This window comes from Perca flavescens, chromosome 8 (assembly GCF_004354835.1).
Source record: "Perca flavescens isolate YP-PL-M2 chromosome 8, PFLA_1.0, whole genome shotgun sequence".
NCBI classification, from domain to species: domain Eukaryota; kingdom Metazoa; phylum Chordata; class Actinopteri; order Perciformes; family Percidae; genus Perca; species Perca flavescens.
In genome coordinates this window covers 21,460,124-21,482,391 of record NC_041338.1, presented here as the reverse complement: position 1 = coordinate 21,482,391, position 22,268 = coordinate 21,460,124, and the positions used below count along the sequence as shown (strand labels likewise).

At 42.8% G+C, this 22,268-nt stretch overlaps 2 protein-coding genes across 12 annotated transcripts in view; both read left to right on the top strand.

Moving 5' to 3' along the window:
• zmp:0000001167 (protein phosphatase 1 regulatory subunit 12A) overlaps positions 1 to 11,072 on the top strand; it is a 20,804-nt gene extending 9,732 nt beyond the window's left edge. The window contains exons 4-25 of one of the 9 annotated variants that reach the window (XM_028584738.1): positions 1,861 to 2,017; positions 2,184 to 2,328; positions 2,421 to 2,495; positions 2,617 to 2,696; positions 3,824 to 4,017; positions 4,147 to 4,256; positions 4,349 to 4,534; positions 4,699 to 4,781; positions 4,880 to 4,969; positions 5,184 to 5,285; positions 5,371 to 5,472; positions 5,584 to 5,674; positions 5,767 to 5,895; positions 5,986 to 6,088; positions 6,890 to 6,993; positions 7,097 to 7,156; positions 7,358 to 7,380; positions 7,467 to 7,521; positions 7,613 to 7,717; positions 8,836 to 8,886; positions 9,103 to 9,153; positions 9,781 to 11,072. In XM_028584738.1, coding sequence (XP_028440539.1) covers positions 1,861 to 2,017; positions 2,184 to 2,328; positions 2,421 to 2,495; positions 2,617 to 2,696; positions 3,824 to 4,017; positions 4,147 to 4,256; positions 4,349 to 4,534; positions 4,699 to 4,781; positions 4,880 to 4,969; positions 5,184 to 5,285; positions 5,371 to 5,472; positions 5,584 to 5,674; positions 5,767 to 5,895; positions 5,986 to 6,088; positions 6,890 to 6,993; positions 7,097 to 7,156; positions 7,358 to 7,380; positions 7,467 to 7,521; positions 7,613 to 7,717; positions 8,836 to 8,886; positions 9,103 to 9,153; positions 9,781 to 9,867 — 2,183 coding nt within the window. In that variant the 3' untranslated portion in view covers positions 9,868 to 11,072. Of the gene's footprint in view, positions 1 to 1,860; positions 2,018 to 2,183; positions 2,329 to 2,420; positions 2,496 to 2,616; positions 2,697 to 3,823; positions 4,018 to 4,146; positions 4,257 to 4,348; positions 4,535 to 4,698; positions 4,782 to 4,879; positions 4,970 to 5,183; positions 5,286 to 5,370; positions 5,473 to 5,583; positions 5,675 to 5,766; positions 5,896 to 5,985; positions 6,089 to 6,889; positions 6,994 to 7,096; positions 7,157 to 7,357; positions 7,381 to 7,413; positions 7,522 to 7,612; positions 7,718 to 8,835; positions 8,887 to 9,102; positions 9,154 to 9,411; positions 9,429 to 9,780 lie in introns of all 9 variants that reach the window. The other 8 variants (XM_028584740.1, XM_028584737.1, XM_028584736.1 and 5 more) reach the window with 8 other exon arrangements.
• Positions 11,073 to 13,475: 2,403 nt separating this feature from the next.
• Positions 13,476 to 20,136, top strand: pgghg (protein-glucosylgalactosylhydroxylysine glucosidase). Of its 3 annotated transcripts, none has more exons than XM_028585146.1 (14): positions 13,476 to 13,752; positions 14,377 to 14,694; positions 14,782 to 14,992; positions 15,073 to 15,508; positions 15,589 to 15,708; positions 16,411 to 16,542; positions 16,619 to 16,730; positions 17,101 to 17,173; positions 17,253 to 17,389; positions 17,475 to 17,608; positions 18,608 to 18,703; positions 18,792 to 18,889; positions 18,981 to 19,204; positions 19,835 to 20,136. In XM_028585146.1, the coding sequence occupies exons 2-14, from the start codon at positions 14,451 to 14,453 to the stop codon at positions 19,909 to 19,911; spliced, it is 2,094 nt and encodes a 697-aa protein (XP_028440947.1). In that variant the 5' UTR covers positions 13,476 to 13,752; positions 14,377 to 14,450; the 3' UTR covers positions 19,912 to 20,136. The 3 variants fall into 3 exon arrangements, with proteins under 3 accessions (XP_028440947.1, XP_028440945.1, XP_028440946.1); XM_028585144.1 differs by having other exon boundaries at positions 13,476 to 13,892; XM_028585145.1 differs by having other exon boundaries at positions 13,476 to 14,694.
• The last annotated feature ends 2,132 nt before the right edge of the window (positions 20,137 to 22,268 follow it).

The following is a 22,268-nucleotide window of genomic DNA, read 5'->3' as shown; positions in this document are numbered from 1 at the left end:
TGTGACCTTCATAGTACTAAAGTGTACTAAGGCTCCAGGCTTGTATCTTTATCACTGTCAAATACACAGAGTGCTAAGATCCATCATGCAGCTGAAACCACAGATGACCACTGTAACAAATAATAAATAAACTAATATGAAATGAAATTGAATATTTTCTTTTGTCTGCAGCCCACAGTATGTGCTGTAGATTAAACTGACAAGAGATTTTTTTAAAGGGGTCAAAGAATGCAAAACTGATTTTATCTTGTCATAGTTGAATAACGACAGTTTGGTGGGTAAATAGGACATACATAGAACCTCAAAATCCCATTGACATCTCTTTCCTCTGCAAATCGCACAATTTGAAACTGCCTCTGAAAACGGGCAAATCTCAAAGAACCACCGAGTTGACTCGGTGGCTCCTCCTTATTTGGCTCTAGTCTCTCTCTTTGTCACGCCCCAACATTTACGTAGGCTACACCACTGATCTGAGATCAGGTAGTTTTCTGAATAGGTCGTGCAGATCTCAGAAATTATATATATTGTTCATCTGCTATTTTACCACTAAATTCACTTCTTTTTTATGCAAGAAATCAACTATGTAGAGGTCAGGTTTTTATGAAAATTGATGGCTAATTGCAATACTGCTCAATGTATATACTGTTAACAGGTTCCAGTTAATCTTATAATGGATATGTGTGTTGAGTTATTTAAACAAACGATCAGGGAAATAAACGCCTCTTGACCGCGAGTCTCATTGATAGAGCCTGCGGCTGGATGGAGCTCTATCAATGAGAGCTAGCTAGCCTCCTTCTAGACCTCTGAAATTCACAAAAATGCATTAAATTAAAATCGGACAAAAGTGTTAGCTAAGCTTTGTAAGGCCTTAGAGTAACTGTGATATACATGCCGTGACAAAATTCAAAGTGCGTATATACTCTAGTTATGCTGAAAGTATAGCTAACTAGCCGCAATCTTTACCCATAGGATTGAAGGGACACTAGCAGCTAACAAAACCCCTCATATTCACAAAAATGCAATAAATTGAAATTGGACACAATTGTTAGCTTTATAAGACCTTGGGGTAGCTGTAATATAAGTGGCGTGACGAATATATATATACTCTAGTAATGCCGGCAGCCGGCCAGCTCCACGGAGCCCCGAGCCCCGGTAGTCCAGTAGCCCAGAAACGGTGACTTTGCCCTGGTTATCGAGCCCAGGCTTTCTCGTCAGACTGTGTGGAGCTTATGAAGTCCGACACATCTTACCAAATTTGCAATTAGCCATCAATTTTCGTAAAAGGGCCATATTTGAGCTTTATATAGTTGATTTTTCGCATAAAAAAAGTCTCAGAAGTGAATTTACTAACGAAATAGCAGACAAACAATGTATAACATTGCATTGTCTTGTGTCCAATGTATGTGTGAGTGTCACCGCGCAGCTCATCTAAATATTCATGACCATACCATATTTGGAAGAAAAGCTCTTGTTACAAATAGGGCCAGATTCACAGGGTAGTTAAGGGCCCATTTAAATAGCAAGCGGGCAATTTTAGCCCAACCAATCCAATGTTACATACCCTATTAGGAGACCTTAAGTAACAGTGTGGAATACCCTATCTAATCATTCTATCACCCCTTTAAAGTTTTCAAACATTTAAGTGTGTGTGTGTGTGTGTGTGTGTGTGTGTGTGTGTGTGTGTGTGTGTGTGTGTGTGTGTGTGTGTGTGTGTGTGTGTGTGTGTGTGTGTGTGTGTGTGTGTGTGTGTGTGTGTGTGTGTGTGTGTGTGTGTGTGTGTGTGTGTGTGTGTGTGTGTGTGTGTGTGTGTGTGTGTGTGTGTGTTTCTTCAATTGCCACTGTTTCACATGTGCATTACAGCAATAGACGTGGACAATGCCAGGAAGGAGGAGGAGAGGGTCATGCTCCAGGATGCCATGGCGGTGCTGGCAGGAGGTGGCACCCTCACACCTCACCCAAATACCAAGGCAACCGCTCTGCACGTTGCAGCTGCCAAAGGCTACATCGAAGTCCTGAAGTGAGAATCAGTCTACACACATGAGAGCCATGACAGCTTGTTAGCTTTTGTCTTAATTTGGTATTACACTAAGTCAAACAGCTTTTATTCATAGCCTCTCCTCCTGGGTATTCCTCATCTTCTCCCCTTCCTGTTGGTTTCCCTCCATCTTTCCTCCCCTCTTCAGGGTGCTGTTACAGTGTGGGGTGGACGTGGACAGCAGGGACATTGACGGGTGGACGCCCCTGCATGCAGGGGCTCACTGGGGGCAGGAGGAGGTGTGCTCTCTGCTGGCTGACAACATGTGTGATATGGGTGCCGTCAACAATGTGGTGAGCGCGACACTAACCACCTTTCCTCTGCGTAGACTGTTGAAGCCTTTATTGGTGCCATGACTGATGATGCACTGTAAATGTCCTTGTAGGGCCAAACACCTCTGGATGTAGCAGATGAGAACCTGACGGACACTCTGGAGGAGCTGCAGAAGAAGCAGAACGCTGTGAGTCTGCCTTCAAAGAGGCTCCACAACTATCTCACTCAGTTAGATAAACCTGATATGATTGATAGTGTTACAGCGGCGAATGTTCTCGTTGTTTATGTGTGTTTATATTCCTCTTCAGTTACGCAGCGAGAAAGAGAAACAGACTCCTGTTATTGAGACCAGCCCGCAGATCTCCATGGTACCAGTTCGCACACGCAGGTCAGTGCCAGTGTGTTGGTGTGTGGGCATGTGTTTGTGTGTGTATGTGGGCACACGCTACGCTGTTCGTCAGCTGAATGCCAGTAATCCCAGTACTAGTAGCTTGCATGCAGGTATGTGATGTTAAGAGTCCCAGCATTCCTTTGAACCTTGTTGCTTCTATCCACTGACATCACACTGGATAGATGTAGCTGGCAGTGCCATTCTGTGCCCCAGTTTCGTACTGAATACTCAGTGTTACTGTTTTTAGTATAAATTAAATATATATATATATATTAAAAAAAAAATTTGTGTATATATATATACTCTAAAACACCTAACTACTTACTTTTGTTTGATGCTTTTGTCCTACACTGCAAAAAAGAAGATAACAGTAATAAACTTACTAAAGCATCTCTGCCAAATAAAGGAGAATAAAACAATGCATTATTTAAGAAAAAATATATTTTGAAGGAGCATTTATAACTAGCTCGTTGGGGTTTGCAATATGGATACAATTCTCCATCACTCCATATGTAATCTATTATTATGCAGTGAATTTTCTGGATAAACCATTGCAGTATTGTTTATGGTTACAATTACAAGACTAATATCTGTTTTTGGCCAATCTAGAAATTAAGTAACTGACAAATCAAGACCCTTAAACACATTGCTCACTAAGTTTTAAAATGTTTTACTGGCAGTAGTTTAGAATTTGAAGCACAATATAAGTGACATTCTATGTCATACTGAAAGCCAAAATAGTGCACTATATAATTAGTACAAAGCATGTACTTTGTAGTATACAGTATGTGATGGACACACATTTATGTAGATGCTCTGTTGCTATCTTATCCCTGTGGTTTTGTGTAAAGTTTGCATCATCACATATTGAGGAAAGATGGATGTGGAAAATAACTGATTAGGTAAAAAGCTGTAGGTTGAAGTTACATATAGCTAAATGGTGATCTAGTGATAGGACAGAAGTGCAACACATGGCATCACAGAAAGTGACCCACTGTTCCACCCACCGCGTGTTGATCAGCGCATGCTCGCTCTAATTGGCTGCACGTGGAATGATTGTCCTCACTGATCAGCTCCCTGCATGCCACCTGTTGTTCCACCCCACCTTGGCCCCGCCCCTGCAGGACTTCTATCTCTCGTATGAGCAGTAAGGAGAAGATCTGCCTCCACGAGCGAGAGAAGCACCCACCTCCTGCCCTGCAGAGCAGCCCGGCCGAGGACGAGGAGGAGGAAGGCCAGACGGGGCAGAGCCAGGGGAAGGCCTCCAGCAGCTCCAGCTCGGAGGAGGAGAGCGAATCGGAGAGCGACGCAGAGTCGGGTAAGCGAAGCTGCTGCTGTCTGTATTTTGAAGGGAGTCTTTGTTGTGTTAATTATTAATATTTATGACTTTTTTTTTTTTATGACTCTACCAGTGATTTATTTATTTTTGACCTTTGCACCGTTGCAGAGAAAGCGAAAAACCGAGAGATAATAAACAACTTGAACAATAAACGCAACGCCACCAGCCTGCTTCCTACCTCCATGTCAACGAGTACTGCCGCAAGCCAAGTAAAAAAGGTAATGTATTGAGATATTATTATATAGGTATAGAACATCAAGTGTGAATTCGATACTGAACAATACAGTGATGACTTCTGCTGGCTCTGTAGCAGGACCCAGGCAAGCCCCCAGCCCCCGAGGCCCCGGTCTCCTGGAGAACTTCTCTGAGAAAGGCAGGCAGCTCGGTGACTCTGGGCTCAGCTGGACTGTCTGACCCTAGCAGACCTCCAGAGACTGTGGTGGGCATGACCCGCTCCGCCTCCAGCCCCCGCCTCAGCTCTGATGCCGACACCAAGGTACGCACTACAGGCGCTCACATGATTCAAGGATTTATACAGCCATGAAACCAGTTACTGTTCTATTTATCTATCTAACCTACATTGAACGGGGCTCCAAATAAAGCTTTTCTGTTTCTTTTTTATAAAATAACTGATAAACCGATCTCGCCCCTCGATCTCAGGAGCCGAGACTCGCTCGGGTACCGCCCATCCCTACACGGAGACTCTTAAGTATTCCAGACAGCAGCCCTGACAACTCCAACAGGTGGGCCGGTGCTTTCATATGCTTCTGCACTTGCGAAACTAGAATGTGTTTTTCTGAGTCACTGCATATGTGCCCTTGTCATCCTGCCTCTCTCTCAGTTGGCTAAGTCGTAGCTCCTCTTACACCCGGCGCCTTCATAGTCAATCAGGGAATGATCTCACTAGTTCTACCCCCTCTTTGCTACACAGGTCAGTCATGCTGCTCACTGCCACGTCTTGTTCCTTGTTTGCTCTCCTGTTTGTGTGTGGTTTTTATTCTTGCTGTGTCACAGCTTATTACATTCCCCCTGTGTGTGTGTGTGTGTGTGTGTGTGTGTGTGTGTGTGTGTGTGTGTGTGTGTGTGTGTGTGAGAGTGTGTGAAAGATGCCTTTGTGTTTCCAATGGGCTTTGTCTTGTTTCTAGCTCATCTTATGGAAAGAGACTGGATGACTCCACCGTGACCTCAGCTAGCACAGGAACAAGCTCTGCTGGACTCAGCCGCCTTAATAGTATCTTGGCCCAGAGGTATTTCATCTTCATACAAATTTCCAATTAATTTTCCTCGCTTGTCTTAAAGATCTGAAAGTCACCTCTTATCTTTCTTTATTAGACTTCCTCAGGAACAGACAGAAAAGAAGGATCAGTCTGCCGTCACCACCTCCCACTCTCAGAGCACGACCACAGGCGAACAGGAGGCCAAGCAGAGGCGCAAGTGAGTCAAGGCGTGTGTGTCTGTGTGTCTCTGTGTGTCTGTCTGTGTCTACGTTTTATAATTTGTGGACCTGATGGTGCTGCGTGGAATCTAAAAGTGTGACTTGTGTAGATCATATCTGACGCCAGTGCGGGACGAGGAGGCAGAGGCACAGAGGAAGGCTCGCTCCAGACACGCACGGCAGTCCCGGCGCTCCACTCAGGTACAGACATGATCCACTCAGATGTTCAATACGCACAGTACTGTGTGTCAGTCTGGTACATAAGACGGTGTTTTCTCTTTTATCACATCAAGGGGGTGACGCTTACAGATCTGCAGGAGGCAGAGAAGACAATGAAGACGGACAACAAAGGGAGAGAGAAGAAGGAGGAGGAAGAGAAGGAGAAAGAGAAGGAGGCAAAAGCGAAGAAGGGAGAGGAGGGGGTGAGAGCCATTTATCAGAGTTATAGGCCTATGTTGGCTGCGCTTATATAATGTCGTGACATCACATAGCGGGGGATACTGTGTTTACAGGAAGTGAGCTGGAGGTCTCGTATTGCCAGTCTGCAGAAGTCTGACCTGCTGGGCCTCACGCAGCCCGCCGGCACTCCACGCCCTCAGACATCTGACAGGAGAGGTACGCATCATCACTGACCTCTTCTAACAAAACGTGTAGAGCAGGGGTGTCAAACTCAGTTTCCCAGAGGGCCACACTGGAAAATGAGAATCCCATCGAGGGCCAGACATGGAGAGATTATTGCCATGTGTTTATTTAAGAGAAAAAGTTAAATTTTGACTGTATTATTCCATGTCTCATATACTGTAGTCTTCTCACTGTTGGGCCTCATAAAGCCCCAAAAAGGTTTGGCGAAACAGTTCCTCAGCCAGCGACAAATAGGTTGAATAAAGCGCCAAAAAAGTTGGAAAAAGGCAGGGAAAAAAAGCATCAAAATTGTCTGAAAAAGTGACAAAAACATCGTAAAAAGCATCAAAAACTTCAGAAAAAGTGGCAAAACATTGAACAAAGCGTCTAAATCGTTAAAACAAAGTCCCTAAAGCATTGAAAAAAGCATCAAAATTGTCTGAAAAAGTGACAAAAACATCGTAAAACACGTCAAAAACTTCCGAAAAAGTGGCAAAACATTGAACAAAGCGTCCATATCGTGAAAACAAAGGGCCTAAAGCATTGCAAATAAGCACATAAACCGCCCAAAAAGGCGTCAAAAATGTCAAAAAATAAAATAAAAGCACCAAAAACTAGGTGGGCCTAAATTTATTGTGAGCCTAAATTGAAATGCGGGCCGGATCAAAACCTGCGAAGGGCCGGATTTGGCCCGCGGGCCTCGAGTTTGACACATGTGGTGTAGAGCTTGACAACATGGTGTTGGTGAAAATATTTGATTTGCTCTTAAACGACTGCTGTCTGGCTTCGTTCCAGATGTTGAGGCCAGCACAGGGGAGAGCGAGACAGAGCGATGGGCCAGGGAGCGCAGGGAGAGGAGACAAGCTCGGGCCAGGAGGAAGGCACAGAGGACCGGGGAGGTGAACACCACAAACTTCTTTTTATAAACAAAACCAGTAATGTTGGGACTTGACTTTAGTGTCTTATAACAAGAACCTGTTGCATTGTCTTTGTCTTCTGCAGGGTGATGACAATGATCCCAGTGGAGAGGAAGAGTTTTCAGGCAGTGGGCTGGATACACAGGTGTGTGTGTGTGTGTGTGTGTGTGTGTGTGTGTGTGTGTGTGTGTGTGTGTGTGTGTGTGTGTGTGTGTGTGTGTGTGTGTGTGTGTGTGTGTGTGTGTGTGTGTGTGTGTGTGTGTGTGTGTGTGTGTGTGTGTGTGTGTGTGTGTGTGTGTGTGTGTGAGATCCCAGACATAACTTGTTTGCTTGTCTTTGTTTACAGACAGACCAACGCTTGAGTTCCAGGTATGAACTCAAGTTCTTTCTTTATTCTGTCAGCAGAGTCTCAATGATAGCGGTGTCTCTGACCTCTGCTCTGCTCGTCTACTCAGGCCCTTTAACGACTGCACCCAGGGAGACGGCTCTGACGCCAATGATTTTAAGAAGGTTAGCAGACCGAACTGATATTGAGGTCAGAAAAATTAGTTTTTCTTGTCTGTCCCAGTTATTTACTACTCAGTGTGTTTGCTTGTGTCAGTTGTTCGAGGAGGTCTCCAGAGAGAACAGCCAGCTCCAGTCTCAGCTGCAGGACACCCAGAGGTTTATCAGTCAGACCAGGTTGGAGCTGGAAAAGGCCACACAGGTGACGACATCGACACACACCAAGTTAAACACAAACTGTTATTGTAATCCTTCCCATGCAAAGACAAAAGGAAGCATCTTACAGTGGTGAAACCAGTTGTCGACAGGTTCTATAATTGTGACCAGTATTGACATCTTTTTTTCTTTGAATTCCTGTTTCTATGTTCAGTTCAGGTGGCCATCATCATGCTTTGTGTCTACTCAAATCTTATTCTATTTATCCCAAATACTATTTTTGAAGATGGAAACAAACCTCTTTCTCTGTGTTTTTTTTGGGTTTTTTTTTTATCCTGGTTTAATCTGTATTGTTGCCATTAAAGCTAAAATTCTTTTTAAATGAAGAACTAATTCAGTCATCCTCTTAGAAATAACGAATTCATTAGCAACACTAATGCGTCCTTGCTCGTGTCCGTGCACTTGGCTTGTGCCTCTACAGCCTTACTTGGTCTGGTATGACCAGTAGCTGATGGTGGCCAAAGTTAGCTAATGTTAGCAAACATAGATAATGCTGACATTGTTAACTTTATGGGCCATATCTTGCACCCGGCGCAGCGCAAAGCCCGACACAAGTGTCTTTGCTAGTTAAAGACGACGCAGTCATCAATTTCCCGTCCAGCGCCCACGTCGTTTAAATAGCAAATGCACCTGCGCCCATCTCTGCGCCCATGGGCGTGCTGGTCTTACAGGGAGGTGTGTTCAGGTGAATTCTTGGCGTATTGCTATCTTGAGGCAGCGGGAAGTGATTGCGCCATTGGCCAACAAAAACCTGGTCTAAAGTCATTCGAACTAGCAAAAGTGGATTTGGACACGCCCTAAACGCACCTGCGCCATGCGCTACACGCCATGTGATTAGATTGTTAAAATAGGGCCCTATGACTACTTGTGCTAGTGTTAAACAGTGTTTTACCCTTTACCATCATCCTGTAATTGTCACTTGTGGACACAGTGGTTGTTGTCTCGCTTTAATTGGAAATACAAATCAGCAAAGGAGACATCCATATCAAGACGTTGCAGGTAGTCACTTTGATATTCTAGTCTATTTGAACACAGGCCTTCTAGTGATCATGTGAAGCAACTGTTGTGGTGATGTTAACGTTATTGATTTGTTGTATCCATTAGAGGCAAGAGCGCTTCACTGACTGTTCAGCCTTGCTGGAGCTGGAAAGAAAGGTAATGCATCCCAGCTGATGGTGTTACCGGTTGTTATTGTTGTTGTTATTGTAGCTTCATCTGCCTCACTACTGCCACCCCTGCTGTCTGTTGACGCTCTCTCCTCCCCACTTGAACCACTTTCTTACCTGTTTTCACTCACCTTTTGTGGTCTGTCTTCCTCTCTACATCACCTCTTTCTGCCCCCCACTCTCCCTCACGTTTCCCTGACATCAGGACCGGAGGATGTTGGAGCGTCGAATGGCAGAGCTGGAGGAGGAGCTAAAGGTGAGGATACGAGTCTTATCACGGCCGCAGACACTTTGCATGCTTCTGCTTGATTAGCTTGGCTTTAGCTTGTGCAGGCAGCAGTGTTGTGGAGGTACACTGTGGAGTTGTTTAATACAGTACACCCTCTCACAGCCTATTTTCAGGAGGTGTGATCATTGTTTTCTGTTACATGTGATAAATTTGGTTGTTTTTCACATTAATGGATGTTTCTGTTTGCCTACCTAACAACTACCTCAAACCCATCTGATCTTCCAGTAATACAGAATGAATAGGTAAAGTCCTTTTCTTCAAAGGAATAGTTCAACATGTTGGGAAATATGCTTATTTGTTGCGTGTCTTTATGGTAATTATAAATCCACTGCCAGCAGACGGTTAGTTTAGCTTAGCATAAAGACTGCAAACAAGGGGGAAACAGCTAGCCTGGCTCTGTCTAAAGGTAACTTCAGTCTCTTGACTGGAGTCTCTGCTGGTCACCTGGCATAATTGTTAACTGCTGCTGTGTGCCTATGATATATAATCTTAACGTCCTATGTATCATAATCCAGTTACGTGAAAATGAGAAATAAATCATCAAACTGGTTTTATATTTTGTTCTAACATGTACTCCACTTTTTTTACCACCAGGTTCTGGTCGACCTAAGAACAGACAACCAGCGTCTTAAAGATGAAAATGGAGCACTGATCCGTGTCATCAGCAAACTCTCCAAATAGACGGGGAGAGAGAGAGAGAGACACGAAGAGCAGGGAACCCCCCTCCATTCCTCTATCCCTCCATCCATCCCTCCCTCCCTGCTTCTACACATTCCTCCCAGTGCCAAAGAGTGTGAGAGAGAGAGAGAGAGAGAGAGGGGAGAGAAGCAGCAGAATGTCCTATGTACATGAACACCACAGCTTAACTTGGATTGTGATGCCTTTCTGTGAACAGCTGGAGTGGCTTTTGTGTGCCTTGCTGCCCATTTGTCACAGGAAGACCTATGGCATGAAGGCCTGTGGCTATGTTGAGAGGCTCCCACAGTAGCAACATGAGACTCGACAACAGCCAGAAAGCCTACGGCTGGTGCAACACACAAAACATCTACGACGACTGTACATCAGGGGAACACTAACATGCACACACATTCCTATGCGTGCATCACATATTTCCTCCATGCACATTCCACGAGCGCACAAGGCAGCTTGGGCCTTAAAGTTCCCACTTTAGTATTTTTTTTTTTTTTTTTGTGAACACACTCACGTCACACATTTACAAATTTACCCCACTCACAGTTCAAATCTAACGTGTTGTCAAGCAGTGACCAAGATTTTGGTGTAGTAAAAAACAGCTCTGAAACACATTTCAGGCCTGTCTTTACATTCAGCACGTACGTCCTGATGACAAGGGGAAGTCCACGAAACTCTGTTGGGTTGTTTTTGTTTCCACATGCAAGTGTTTGAACCCACCTACCTCTCCACCTATGCACTTCCCCACATCCATTTTTATTTTTGTGACCACAGACACACTCCATGCTCTTAAAAGACCGCAGAACCAGGTCAGTCGACCACAGCACTTTACTCTCTGCAAAGCTATAAAACAAATGTACGTTGACGCTTTGCCCGTCCTCCAGACAGTCAAACTCATTTCAGAGCAGCACCCTCTCACTTACTGAGTGGAGGGAGAAGTTACCCATAGCTGAAGGTCAAAGGTCATCACACATGGTTATTACCATTGATAAGATTATTTTCATAGTTTTTCATTGTCAAGTCCTCTCTTGCAAGGGAGCATGGTTATGTATATTATATGTGTATAAATATTAGTCTTGAATAATACCCCCTTTTTGAAGTAAAACCCCATGTAGCCTTTCTTCACATGTTGGTTTTCTAATATATTGAATGGATGTCTGCACCCTAATAAAAAAAGTCTGTAGTGCCTGCCTGGTTATTATGTACAATGAGAATTTGTTTCCACCTCCATCCTTTTGTTCACAAAAGTATTGATTGAATATTACATTACTCTTTAACAAGGATGCATCCTGACATTATTCCCATCCACGACACTGAATCCTACTTGGATTTCCAGCTTCTTAGTAACGTGCTATGACTGATGGAGTCCTCACTTTTGAGATTTGTGGTCAACTGGTTGTGTTCTGTTTTTGCTGCTTCGCCACATTGTATCATCCTTTGTACAGTTGTTCTGTTTTCTAGTAGCCAGATGTCTTTCATCACTGGGGAGAAAAAAAAAAAGATGATCCGAACAGCTGCTACACATTGAGCTTAACAGAGGAAACAAGGCAAAACGGATGTATTTACAGTATGTTTGGACTGTTAAATTCATCTACTGCTGCTGGTCCCAGGTGGACAGTACATCATGAGGGACTTGACTGACAAAATAGAAATGAGTGTCATTACATGTGCTGGATTAGTGCTCAGTAGATGTCTGGGTAAAAAGCTGTGAAAGTCCTGTTGTCTTTGAGCTCACGTCCATTTGCACTAAAGTGAAGTTAACAGCAGTCATCCATCTGTTTGTCTCATCTGAGAGCAGAGAGATGGACCACTGTCCTGCAGGGTAGAAGTACTGACAACAAGCTGAGCTCCTAATAAGGCAGGGCAGGCTGGCTGAGGCACTCTCTCTGTAAATATCCCTCAGGTCTGAGAAAGACGGAGGAAGGGAGCTGGGGAGGAAGAGGGAAGCGGATGGATTGCAGCCTTATATGGACAAAGCACTGCTTTTCCCAGGGTTTGTGGCTCTGATCCTCGGCAGGATGCCAGATGTTACAGAAACCGCTCCTCAGCGCCACCAAGTGGTGTAACGAAGGAAATGCTACAGTTGAGCTGAGGGTGAAAAAATGTCTTGTCGATTACAGTTTTTTACATTTTTGACAGCTAGTTTTCCAGAACAACTTACATAAAAGAAAAATAAATATTCACAAGAAAAATATTGCGCTTCTGTTAACACAAACCTCAAAGTATTTCTTGACTTTGTATGCCTTTATTTGATAGCAACAGTAGATAAATGACAGAAAATGAGGGGGGAAAGAGAAATGACGTGCAGCAAAGGAACCAAGCTGAATGCAAACAGAGGATGTTGCAGTTTGTGGCCAACACCTTAACCTCTAGGTGTACTATGTTTCAAAGATTATTTTTTGGGCATTTTGCAATGTTAGGGGAACGTTCTCTAAAGGTTAGAAAAGAACGTTAAACGTTAAACCGACTTTCCATTACAACCCAAACCTAACCTTCAGGGAACGTTCCCGCAACCAAAGTTGTCAAAAAATTGTTAGCTGGGGAAGACATGAAAGGGGAGAGAGAGGGGGAATGACATGCAGTAAAGGGCCACAGGTGGGAGTCGAACACGCGCCCGCTGCGTCGGAGTAATCCTCTATATATGGTGTAGACTACCATGTTAAACGAAAAAAATGTTGTTGATCGTGGGCTGCATAAATAATTTCCACCCATTGCCCCCATTTGGACAGGGGCAGCCTTGCCTACAACCCTGATTATAGTGATAATAATACAGTATAACATTAATAATATTTATTTGTCGAGTACTTTTGAAAAGCCAGGTTACAAGTGCTTCACACAATAGAACAAACAAATGTAAAAGTAAATAACCCAACAGATTTCAGTAAAATTAGAAAAAGAAATATCACTCAGAAGTACTACTCAGGTAAAATCCAGTTAAACTGAACTCAGAATAAGCTCTCCCATAAAAGTGTCATGTTTTAAGAAGAGAAGTCCTATTTCCCCAACCTCAAGCAGGTTGTTCCAGAGGCTCTGGGCCCTGAGTGAAAAAGCTTTGCCCCAAATGATTGTGTAGATTCATTGGGTAAGGAGTAAAATAAGAGCTAAAAGCAAAATTGGTAAAAAGGGGGTTTAGAGCCACTTGTAAGCCGAGTGGAGATGACATGATTTAGTTTGGAGAGAGTGATGTGATACTTCTCGGAAGAGATAGGATGGAAATGTAAATACCTCTCACTGCGACCTGCAGAGTATTTTTACAGTATCAGCCAAGTGGTCCTAGTGTTTTAATTATGAATATGTACACACTAAGTGGCAACCACAGCCTGTAACAAGACTGTTCAAACTGTCCAACTAAAACTAAAGTGTATAGCCTATTTATATTGTTAAGACTTTCTCTTTTTTTTTATAAAAGCTAGGATTTAACATACATAGTGTGTGATAAGTGCACTTTAGTGACATTTCACTGAAATATAATGAGCATGTTCAGTCTGTAGTGGTGTTCTACCTATTGATCTAGTGTAAGCTGCACAGCTGGGTTTAGACATATTCTGCCTTATCCTCCACATGAAATCCATACCATTTTTTCCAGCAGACCCAGAATCATGTCCAGGTTTTCTTTGCAGCATAGAGACTACATGGCCTCCTCCTACAGCTTTGATACTCGACACTCCTAACTTGGACCCGTTTTATTAGCAACTTTTGAGTTCATTGCTTTCAGTAGACATTGCATTGTAAAGGGAATTACAGCACTTTTTTTATAGGATAAACTTTATTGAACAAGCAGTTTGGGAACTTCTGCAGGTTTTATCTTCAATTTGCTTCTTCTTTTTTTCCAGAACTCCTCCTTTGTTGCAGAAACAGATGCGTCTTCCTGTTCATGTGAGAGTGAAATATTCCCACTGTAGTAGTGTGTCAGTTATGTTGGACGTTAATGCTGACTGACGGCTGACTTTCAGGAGTGGCTTAGCTTGATCGCTGAGATTGAATGTTTATTATTGTTGCCAATGAATGTCTTCAAAGCAAGTATTCATTTCAGAAATGGTTAACTATTGAGTTTGTGTCTTTTTGTCTTGTTTTGTTGGGTGCTCATTTTTAAAACTTCCTGTCCACCTATTTGCTTGATGATGTCTTAGGATGACACGTCTTGTGACACAAAAGTGCCAAAGTACACAATCTACAAATAGCATTTACTGGCAGGAACATGTGAAAAGTGTGTGTGTGTGTGTGTGTGTGTGTGTGTGTGTGTGTGTGTGTGTGTGTGTGTGTGTGTGTGTGTGTGTGTGTCTTCCCCATTAAATGTTTCTAGCAATGATCTAATGTCTCATACCCATGCAACTTGAGATATTTTAGTTTAGTCCAGTAATATTGCATAAATACATCACATAACCATTATAGTCTCATTGAGCGAGTATACTATTGCAAATAGAGGACTGATGTCAAAATATAGATGTTTTCAAACCATGCTAACTTGTAGTAAAGTGAGATGATTGTTCCTTGTTGAAGAACTAGGAGCCTCTCAACAAACCCTGACTGCATTGGAGAAAACCAGACTTCCAAGTAAAGACCACCTCGTCGCAATGTCCTGTGATGAAGACCCTTACGTCTTCTCCAGCGACACTCTACCCAGTGACCGGCGCTTCCTCCCTCCACTGGCCAATGGGCTTCTGGGATGGAGGGTGTACAGCAATACCATGCACATGGGTGGTGTATATAACGGGGAGGGTGGACGTTGTCACCGGGCAGATGTCCCCTGTCCTCTCACTGTGAAGGTTGAGACAGATGAAGCAGCCCAGCACACCTACAGCCTGGACACCCACACAGGTAGTGTCTGCAGTGTGTAACTGTCTGGTTGCAGGAATCTGTGTTGTGAAGAGTTATTGTTGGTAATAGTGTCTTCTTCTCATCCAGGCATTTTTACCCACACTCTGAGCTCAGCGAGTGTAACAGTCACACAATCTCTGTATTCACACCGATACTACCCCAACCTAATGGTGATGGAGATTCTGTTGGTGCGTCAGATGACTTCAGAGGAGCCAATCCCTGTTAGGCTGGTCAGTTCATTCACGCCTCAGAGCAAAGACATTGTTTTTGAGTCTGGTCCTGATTACAAAGGAGGAAGGTAAGGTTATCAAAAATGTGTAAAATGCACTAAAGTACAAGTATTATATCTTACACAGTCAACATCCCTCTCTCCCTCAGTCACATCCAAGGAAAAGTGACCACTGCTGAGTTCCCAGGAGGTTCCTGTCCCACAGTGCACCTTATCTGGACCCACATACCCCAAACTCTGACACTGCTTCCAGAGCAGAGCCAGGCTCGCTGGGGCTTCATCCTGGTTGTGGCCAATAGTTTAGACACTGCTGAGGCCAATTTTGACGAGGGCCTGAATCTGATGGCGACTGGTAACCTGCGTCCGTCTCACGAGAAGGCCTGGAAAGAACTGTGGCTGGAGAGCCAGGTGGAGGTGGCAGGGTCAGAGAGACTCTGCAAGGCTCTGATTGGCTGCATGTTTTACCTCCTCAGCGCCTTCCCCTCCATACATGACACCTCCAGCTCGTTTGGTGGAGTCAGTCCAGGAGGGTTGTCTAATGGTGGGGATGGTCAGGACTACTGGGGCCACGTTTTCTGGGATCAGGTAAGGCTAGTGGCTAGTTGATGGTTAGCTCTACATGCTGTTTGTTTGGGTTGTATCATGACCCTGCCTTCCTGTAACAGGACATCTGGATGTATCCTGGAATAGCACTCTTCTACCCCAAGCTAGCCCGAGCTGTGCTAGAGTACAGGGTGGGAACTATAGATGGCGCAAAAGACAACGCCCAAAAGCAGGGCTTCAAGGTATGATTATCAGTGGGATATTGGTGTCACCAAAACTCCTCTGTTTCACTGACTATGCATGTAGGTGCACAACTCTGCAATGAACACACATTCCCAACAAAGGTTGAAGAGAAGAGTTGGTCTTTGTAGTTTTCTACTGGGAGCAGTTGTAAAATTGTAAAAACTGTTAAAAACAAATATGACAAACTCAATGCTAGGGGTGACAAATCAGAAAAAAAAATTATAAAATAAACAAAAGTTAGAGCAAAGGTGTTGTAACTATGTATTTGTACAGAACCAGAGCCTTAGTTTAGCTTAGCTTAGCGAAAGACTGGAAGCAGGGGAAAGAGCTAGCCTGTAGCCTGGCTCTCTTTTTGAATTTCTGTTTGTTACAGTATGGATTAAACAAAAAAGATGCAACGTTAATATCGGCATTTTGTTATCTTTGTACAGAGCCAGATTAACTGTTTCCTAGCTAAACTAATTGACTTTTGTCGTGTTGGATATATTTTAAGGCTGATTGTGTGTGTGTGTGTGTGTGTGTGTGTGTGTGTGTGTGTGTGTGTGTGTGTGTGTGTGTGTGTGTGTGTGTGTGTGTGTGTGTGTGTGTGTGTGTGTGTGTGTGTGTGTGTGTGTGTGTGTGTGTGTGTTCCTGTTCTATATTTTAACAATAACCATGAAACTGTGTCTGAGTCTTCTGAAGAAAAGATATTATCTTCACAGGGACTGAAGTTCCCATGGGAGAGTGCAGTGTCAGGGAGGGAGGTGTGTCCAGAAGACATTTATGGACAACAAGAGATTCACATAAATGGAGATGTCACCCTGGCCTTCCAACACTATCTCTACCTCACTGAGGTACGCCTCTTTATCCCCACTCATCGTCACAGTGTCTCACCCTGTGTGATAATACTAACAGAGCTCTTTGTTGTAGGATCTGTCCATGTTCACAGAGGGCCGGGGCAGGGAGGTGATATACGGTGTGGCTGATTACTGGGTTTCTAGAGCATCATGGAACCCTGAGGACCAGAAGTACCATCTCTTAGGTAAAAAAACATTGTTGGAAATGTGGTATTTATTCTGAATCTTTTTAGCTTTACATGGTTATCAGGCTAATTTTTTAATAAAAGCTAAATTAAAGACATCTGACTTCTCTCATCTACTAAAAAACCCACAAAATAATTCTGTAATAAGGTATAACTTGGCTCTCATTGTTAAAGACCTTTTTTTATTATATTTCATTCACTCTTTTATATTGCCATTGTAATGGCAGATTTATGTAAAAGATGATGTGAATTAAAATGTTGTGGCTAACTTGGAAGCATAACTGTATGCTATGCATGAAATCGTTAATATGTAACTGCATGGCTTTTTCTATGAAAATATTATGAAGCACTTCCCTTTTGTGCCATTCAGGTGTCATGCCACCTGATGAGTATTATTACAATGTCAACAACTCTGTGTACACAAACACAGTGGCCAAATTCAGGTACTAGTATTTGAATATTTCCCTGTAGTGCATATTAACTCAGTATTACCAGTAATACAAAAAGTTTCTCATTTGTCAGTCTCCAGTTTGCTGTGGAATTGGCTGACCGCCTCCAACATCCTGCACCAAAGGACTGGCAAGAAGTGGCCAAACACCTCAAAATACCTTTTGACCAAGAAGCCCAGTACCATCCTGAGTTTGATGGCTATATCAAAGGTTCATTTTGGTTCCTTTCTGACATTGAACTGCAGAAGAAAATTATGTCCATAACATGCGGTCATGTCTTTTGTACCTCCCACAGGTCATCCAGTGAAGCAGGCAGACACAGTGATGTTGGGTTATCCTCTTGGATTGCAAATGTCCCCAGAGATCAGGAGAAATGACCTTGAAGCGTATGAGCCAGTAACAGACCCTAATGGTCCAGCTATGACATGGGTAAGATACAACATGTTGTATGTGACTATATTAGATATTTATTGCAGAATGTACTTTATTTTTAAGATAACACTTAACAAATAAAATTGGGCAGTGGTGGAGGAAGTGTTCAGATTATTAAAGGTCCCATGGCATGAAAATTTCACTTTATGAGGTTTTTTAACATTAATATGAGTTCCCCCAGCCTGCCTATGGTCCCCCAGTGGCTAGAAATGGCGATAGGTGTAAACCGAGCCCTGGGTATCCTGCTCTGCCTTTGAGAAAATGAAAGCTCTGATGGGCCGATCTGGAATCTTCTCCTTATGACCTCATAAGGTTTACCTCCCCTTTGTCTGCTTTGCCCGCCCAGAGAATTTGGCCCACCCACAAGAGAGAGACATCATGGCTTTCAAACGAGCAAAGTGGCAGTTGGTCAAGGCCACACCCCCACCCTCCACCTTGCCCCCCCCCTTTCTCCTCCTCAATAGCTACAGAAGCTCATTGTGGGACTGGCTCTAGTGGCTGTAATTCTACACCAAGGCTGAATTTTGGGAAAAAGACTTCAGATACAGTATTAGGGGACCACTAAGGTCTATATAAAAGCATCCAAAGAGCACCATGTCATGGGATCTTTTAAAGTACGAAATCTATTTAAAAGTATCAAAAGTGAAAGTACTTGTTATGCAGCAGAATGGCCCGTCAGCGTTTTATTGTAGGATTTAAGTATTGGAACCAAATTAAATGTTGAGGCTGGTGTAGGTGGAGCTCATTTCTATAACAATTTTATTTGAAAAGCTCATCACAGGTTGTGTAAAATCTTGATCTGCAAGTAACTAGTATCAATAGCTGTCAGGTAAATAAGTTAGTCTAATTTTAATAGTTAGTTTTTAGTTACTTGTCGTACACATAATTATCTATGTTTTACAGTGTCTCCTTGCATTGAATGTAAAAGCCTATTGCTGTTAATCTACTATAAACTAGTGTATTTTTTGTTCCAATGCTTTTGCTTTCCATTATAAGGGTATGTTTGCAATCGGCTGGCTGGAGCTGGGGGAGGCTGCAAAAGCTCAACATTTACTTGAGAAGTGCTTCAAAAACATCCAGGGACCGTTCCAGGTGTCCTTCTGACTCACACAGCCACATTATGTTAATAAATGCCTCTCTACTGGATATCCAGTGAATGTGTGATTACCTCTTCTCCCAGGTATGGAGTGAATCATCAGATGGCTCTGGTGCAGTCAATTTTCTTACGGGGATGGGGGGATTCCTGCAAGCTGTGCTGTTTGGTTATACTGGCTTCAGGTCAGTTAACAATAAAAAGACACCTAAATATGTACACAGCACCCAGGCAGTAACATAAAGATTGACATGCTGTGTTTTTTTTTTTTTCTAGAGTTCAGAAGGAATGCCTGGCCTTCTCCCCTGTTCTTCCCAAGGACATTTCTGAGCTCTGCGTGCGTGGTGTGAACTACCTGGGCAGTCAGATGGACTGGCTGCTGAGGAAAGACGAAGTTTGTATCATACTGAGGGAACAGGCAAACAGTGCCGGCAACACTCAGTCCTGTGATCTGCAGGTTATCCTGAAGGCATCAGCAACTAAAATCCCTCTCACACCAGGTAACACACAAGCAAAAACAAGCAGTGATAGCAACTCTAGAAATGGCACCATCTGTCTTTATCCGAGGAGAAAATAATGGAGAGCAATTCAGACACTAAAGTGGCAAAAGACAGACAGGCTTTTATGACAGTAATGTCTACTATATCACGACTCCCATAAAGCTGAGAAAACTGGGGGCTCCAGGGGTTGTTAGTGACCTTAGTGAGACAATGTGATTCAGTAGACTGTATGTACTAGGGATCTAGGGACTGTGATGGCAGTTGTCGCACACAGGAGGATATATAGCTGCTGGTTTACAAAAACAATTGACACCCAGAGGAATTCAGTTTCTCAATAATTTGATTAAAAGATGCCAAAATGCTATTAATAAATATACTTGAGTGCAAACTCCACCCCAATCCAAAATGATACATGATATTTTTCCATAGAGGAGAAATGAAAGGTTACTGGACAATTACTCGTATTTGTTTGATTTCATGTGTGTGTATTTTGTGTGTAAGTCTCATGTGATTTTATATAGAACTGTGATATCCTTACTTTGTTCCTTGATTTCATATTTCATATTTCTTAATGGCACTGATGCAGTAACAGATTATTATTAATATACTTGTATACATCTATATTTTCAGGGAAGCCGGTAACTTTTCCTCCAGAGCCCGGGTGTGTTTGTAAACTGGCTGTGACGTCTTCCTGTTGGCCTCTCTGAAACGGAGACCATGACCCTCCTCATCATTCCATTTACCAGCAATAAAATATATGTTGAGCAAGTTATTTTATATCTAAGCTAAGTTGTATGCTGCCATTCATTTAGGAAATCATGGACAAAATGTATGAAATTCTTACAACATTATATTATAGTATTATAATTTGCTACATTTCAAAACCATTAACAAATTATATTATATTTTCAATTAAACATATTCAAATATAATTATTTACATTCTGTGCATTATTGTGGATTTGTTGTAAGTAGCAAACAATACACGATAAATACCTGTGACTACTGCAGTCATTTGTCCCAGGAATGAATGTTGATTGTAACCTTTCCAACTAATCACAAAAGCCAGATGTTAGTGGTCTTTCTTTTGGTCAGTGGGAAAGGGGTATAAGTGAGATGGATCACTACAGCCTTTGTTGTGTGACTTCAAATATCCCAAACCTTTGTTTACTGGAGGGAGGCAGCAACCGTCCCACTGTAGGAGAGGATGTGATAGGAGGACAGAGGTCATCAAATGTATCTTCACTTAAAGCAACACTAAAGCACTTTTCCTCTTCGGTCGCCCTACAGGTTGGAAGCGGAATTGTCCATTACCGCTGTCATATGGAAGGTACACATCAGTCTTTAAAAAAAATAAAGTAGTAAAGTATTTTAAAGTATTTTATAACAGAAACCAGCTTTTATTTTGAAAAGTAGAAGCTCGGGACGGCACCAGGCCAAGGGGGTAAGCTTCGCTTCAGAACTCGAGCCATCTATGGCGCCATTTTGTTGCTAACTGGCCATCACCTCCTGTTAGCATTCCGCAGGGGTCACCAACGCGGTGCCCGCGGGCACCAGGTAGCCCCCAAGGACCACATGAGTAGCCCTCACGCCTGTTCTAAAAATGAAAATTGAATATTGATATTATCGGTTACCCACCTTGTTAAGTCATTGTTGATAATTATTGTGAGAAATCATTAACATGACCAGTGTCTTCACATAAATGAGTATCATTAATCATTAATAATCATATATAACTAAAGGCAAACTGAGCAAATTTGTTATTTCAGAAGAGTGTATCAAACTGGTAGCCCTTCGTATGACTCAATACCCATAAAGTAGCTCTCAGTTTCAAAAAGGTTGGTGACCCCTGCCGCTGACCGACATTTTTTTTTAACGTCACTTGACTGCGAATAACTTTACATCAGAAATGCTTGAAGACTCTATTTGTCCGTTGTTTAGTTCCAAAGAAACGCGACAATGTATAAAAGGCTTGATTACCTTGTACCTCACGTTATGGCTCCGTAGCAGATGTTTTTGTAAAAATAAGCTAATGATTGTGTCATAACCAAGTGACTTACTGTCGCATAGTAGAGGAATTACCGTATAGTACAGGAGAAGCTCGCAAGCAGTTTCGACTTACATGAGCTGTTTAGGTTTAATTACTAATGTTAACTAGCATGTTAGTGATCAATAATTAGCCTGTGCCCATGTTATCTCCTTACATACACCTACACTCTCCGTATCTGTAAGATTGGGAATGATTGAGATTTCTCTTGGCACAGCTACCAGAAGACTTACAACTTTCAGGCACGTTGCTCACGTCACATTCTCTCAGTTGGAGGCTGCGCAGTAAAGCTGGCCATCACCGGAAAGTGCTTCTAATAGCCTTCACTGGTCTCCGTCCAGAGCAACGGGGTCTATTGGTCCATTATATACTGTCTATGCACCAGGCGGGACGGCATGGGACGCTCCCGTATATATGTCAATGGACGCTCCAGGCTGCAGCCATACAGTCTTGGTCATATGTCTCATTCGGTCTCATTTGAACAACAGATCCGCTACCAGATCTGGCAAACTTGCATAGTGCGGTTATAGCTGATAGAGGGCCGCAAAGCGAATGCAGAAGTGCCGTTCACCCTGTTATGAGTTGATGAACCACTGAAACGATTTTGGAAACGTTATTTTAAGGTACAACAAAATATTTGGTGTTGCTTTAATATTTAAAAAACAGTTTCTGCCTCTCATTTTGCCTCATCACGGTTATACTTTAGAGTTTCCTGACTAAAGTAGCAATACTACAATATAAAAAATACAATACAAGTAAACGTCTTGCATTCAACATATTACTTAGAGCTGCTGTAATCAATATTTTATAATAACAAAAGATCTATATAAAAGCATCCAAAGAGCACCATGTCATGGGACCTTTAAAATACATTTCTGTTGTTTTATGTATGGTTTTATGGCATGAAAACAACAGGAGAGGAAACTGTCAGACTGTTTGAGTTGGGTGGGCGGAGCGGAGCAAATCCTGCCAAATATCAATTGGTTGATTTAAATCTGAGCAGCGCTGTAACTCCGCC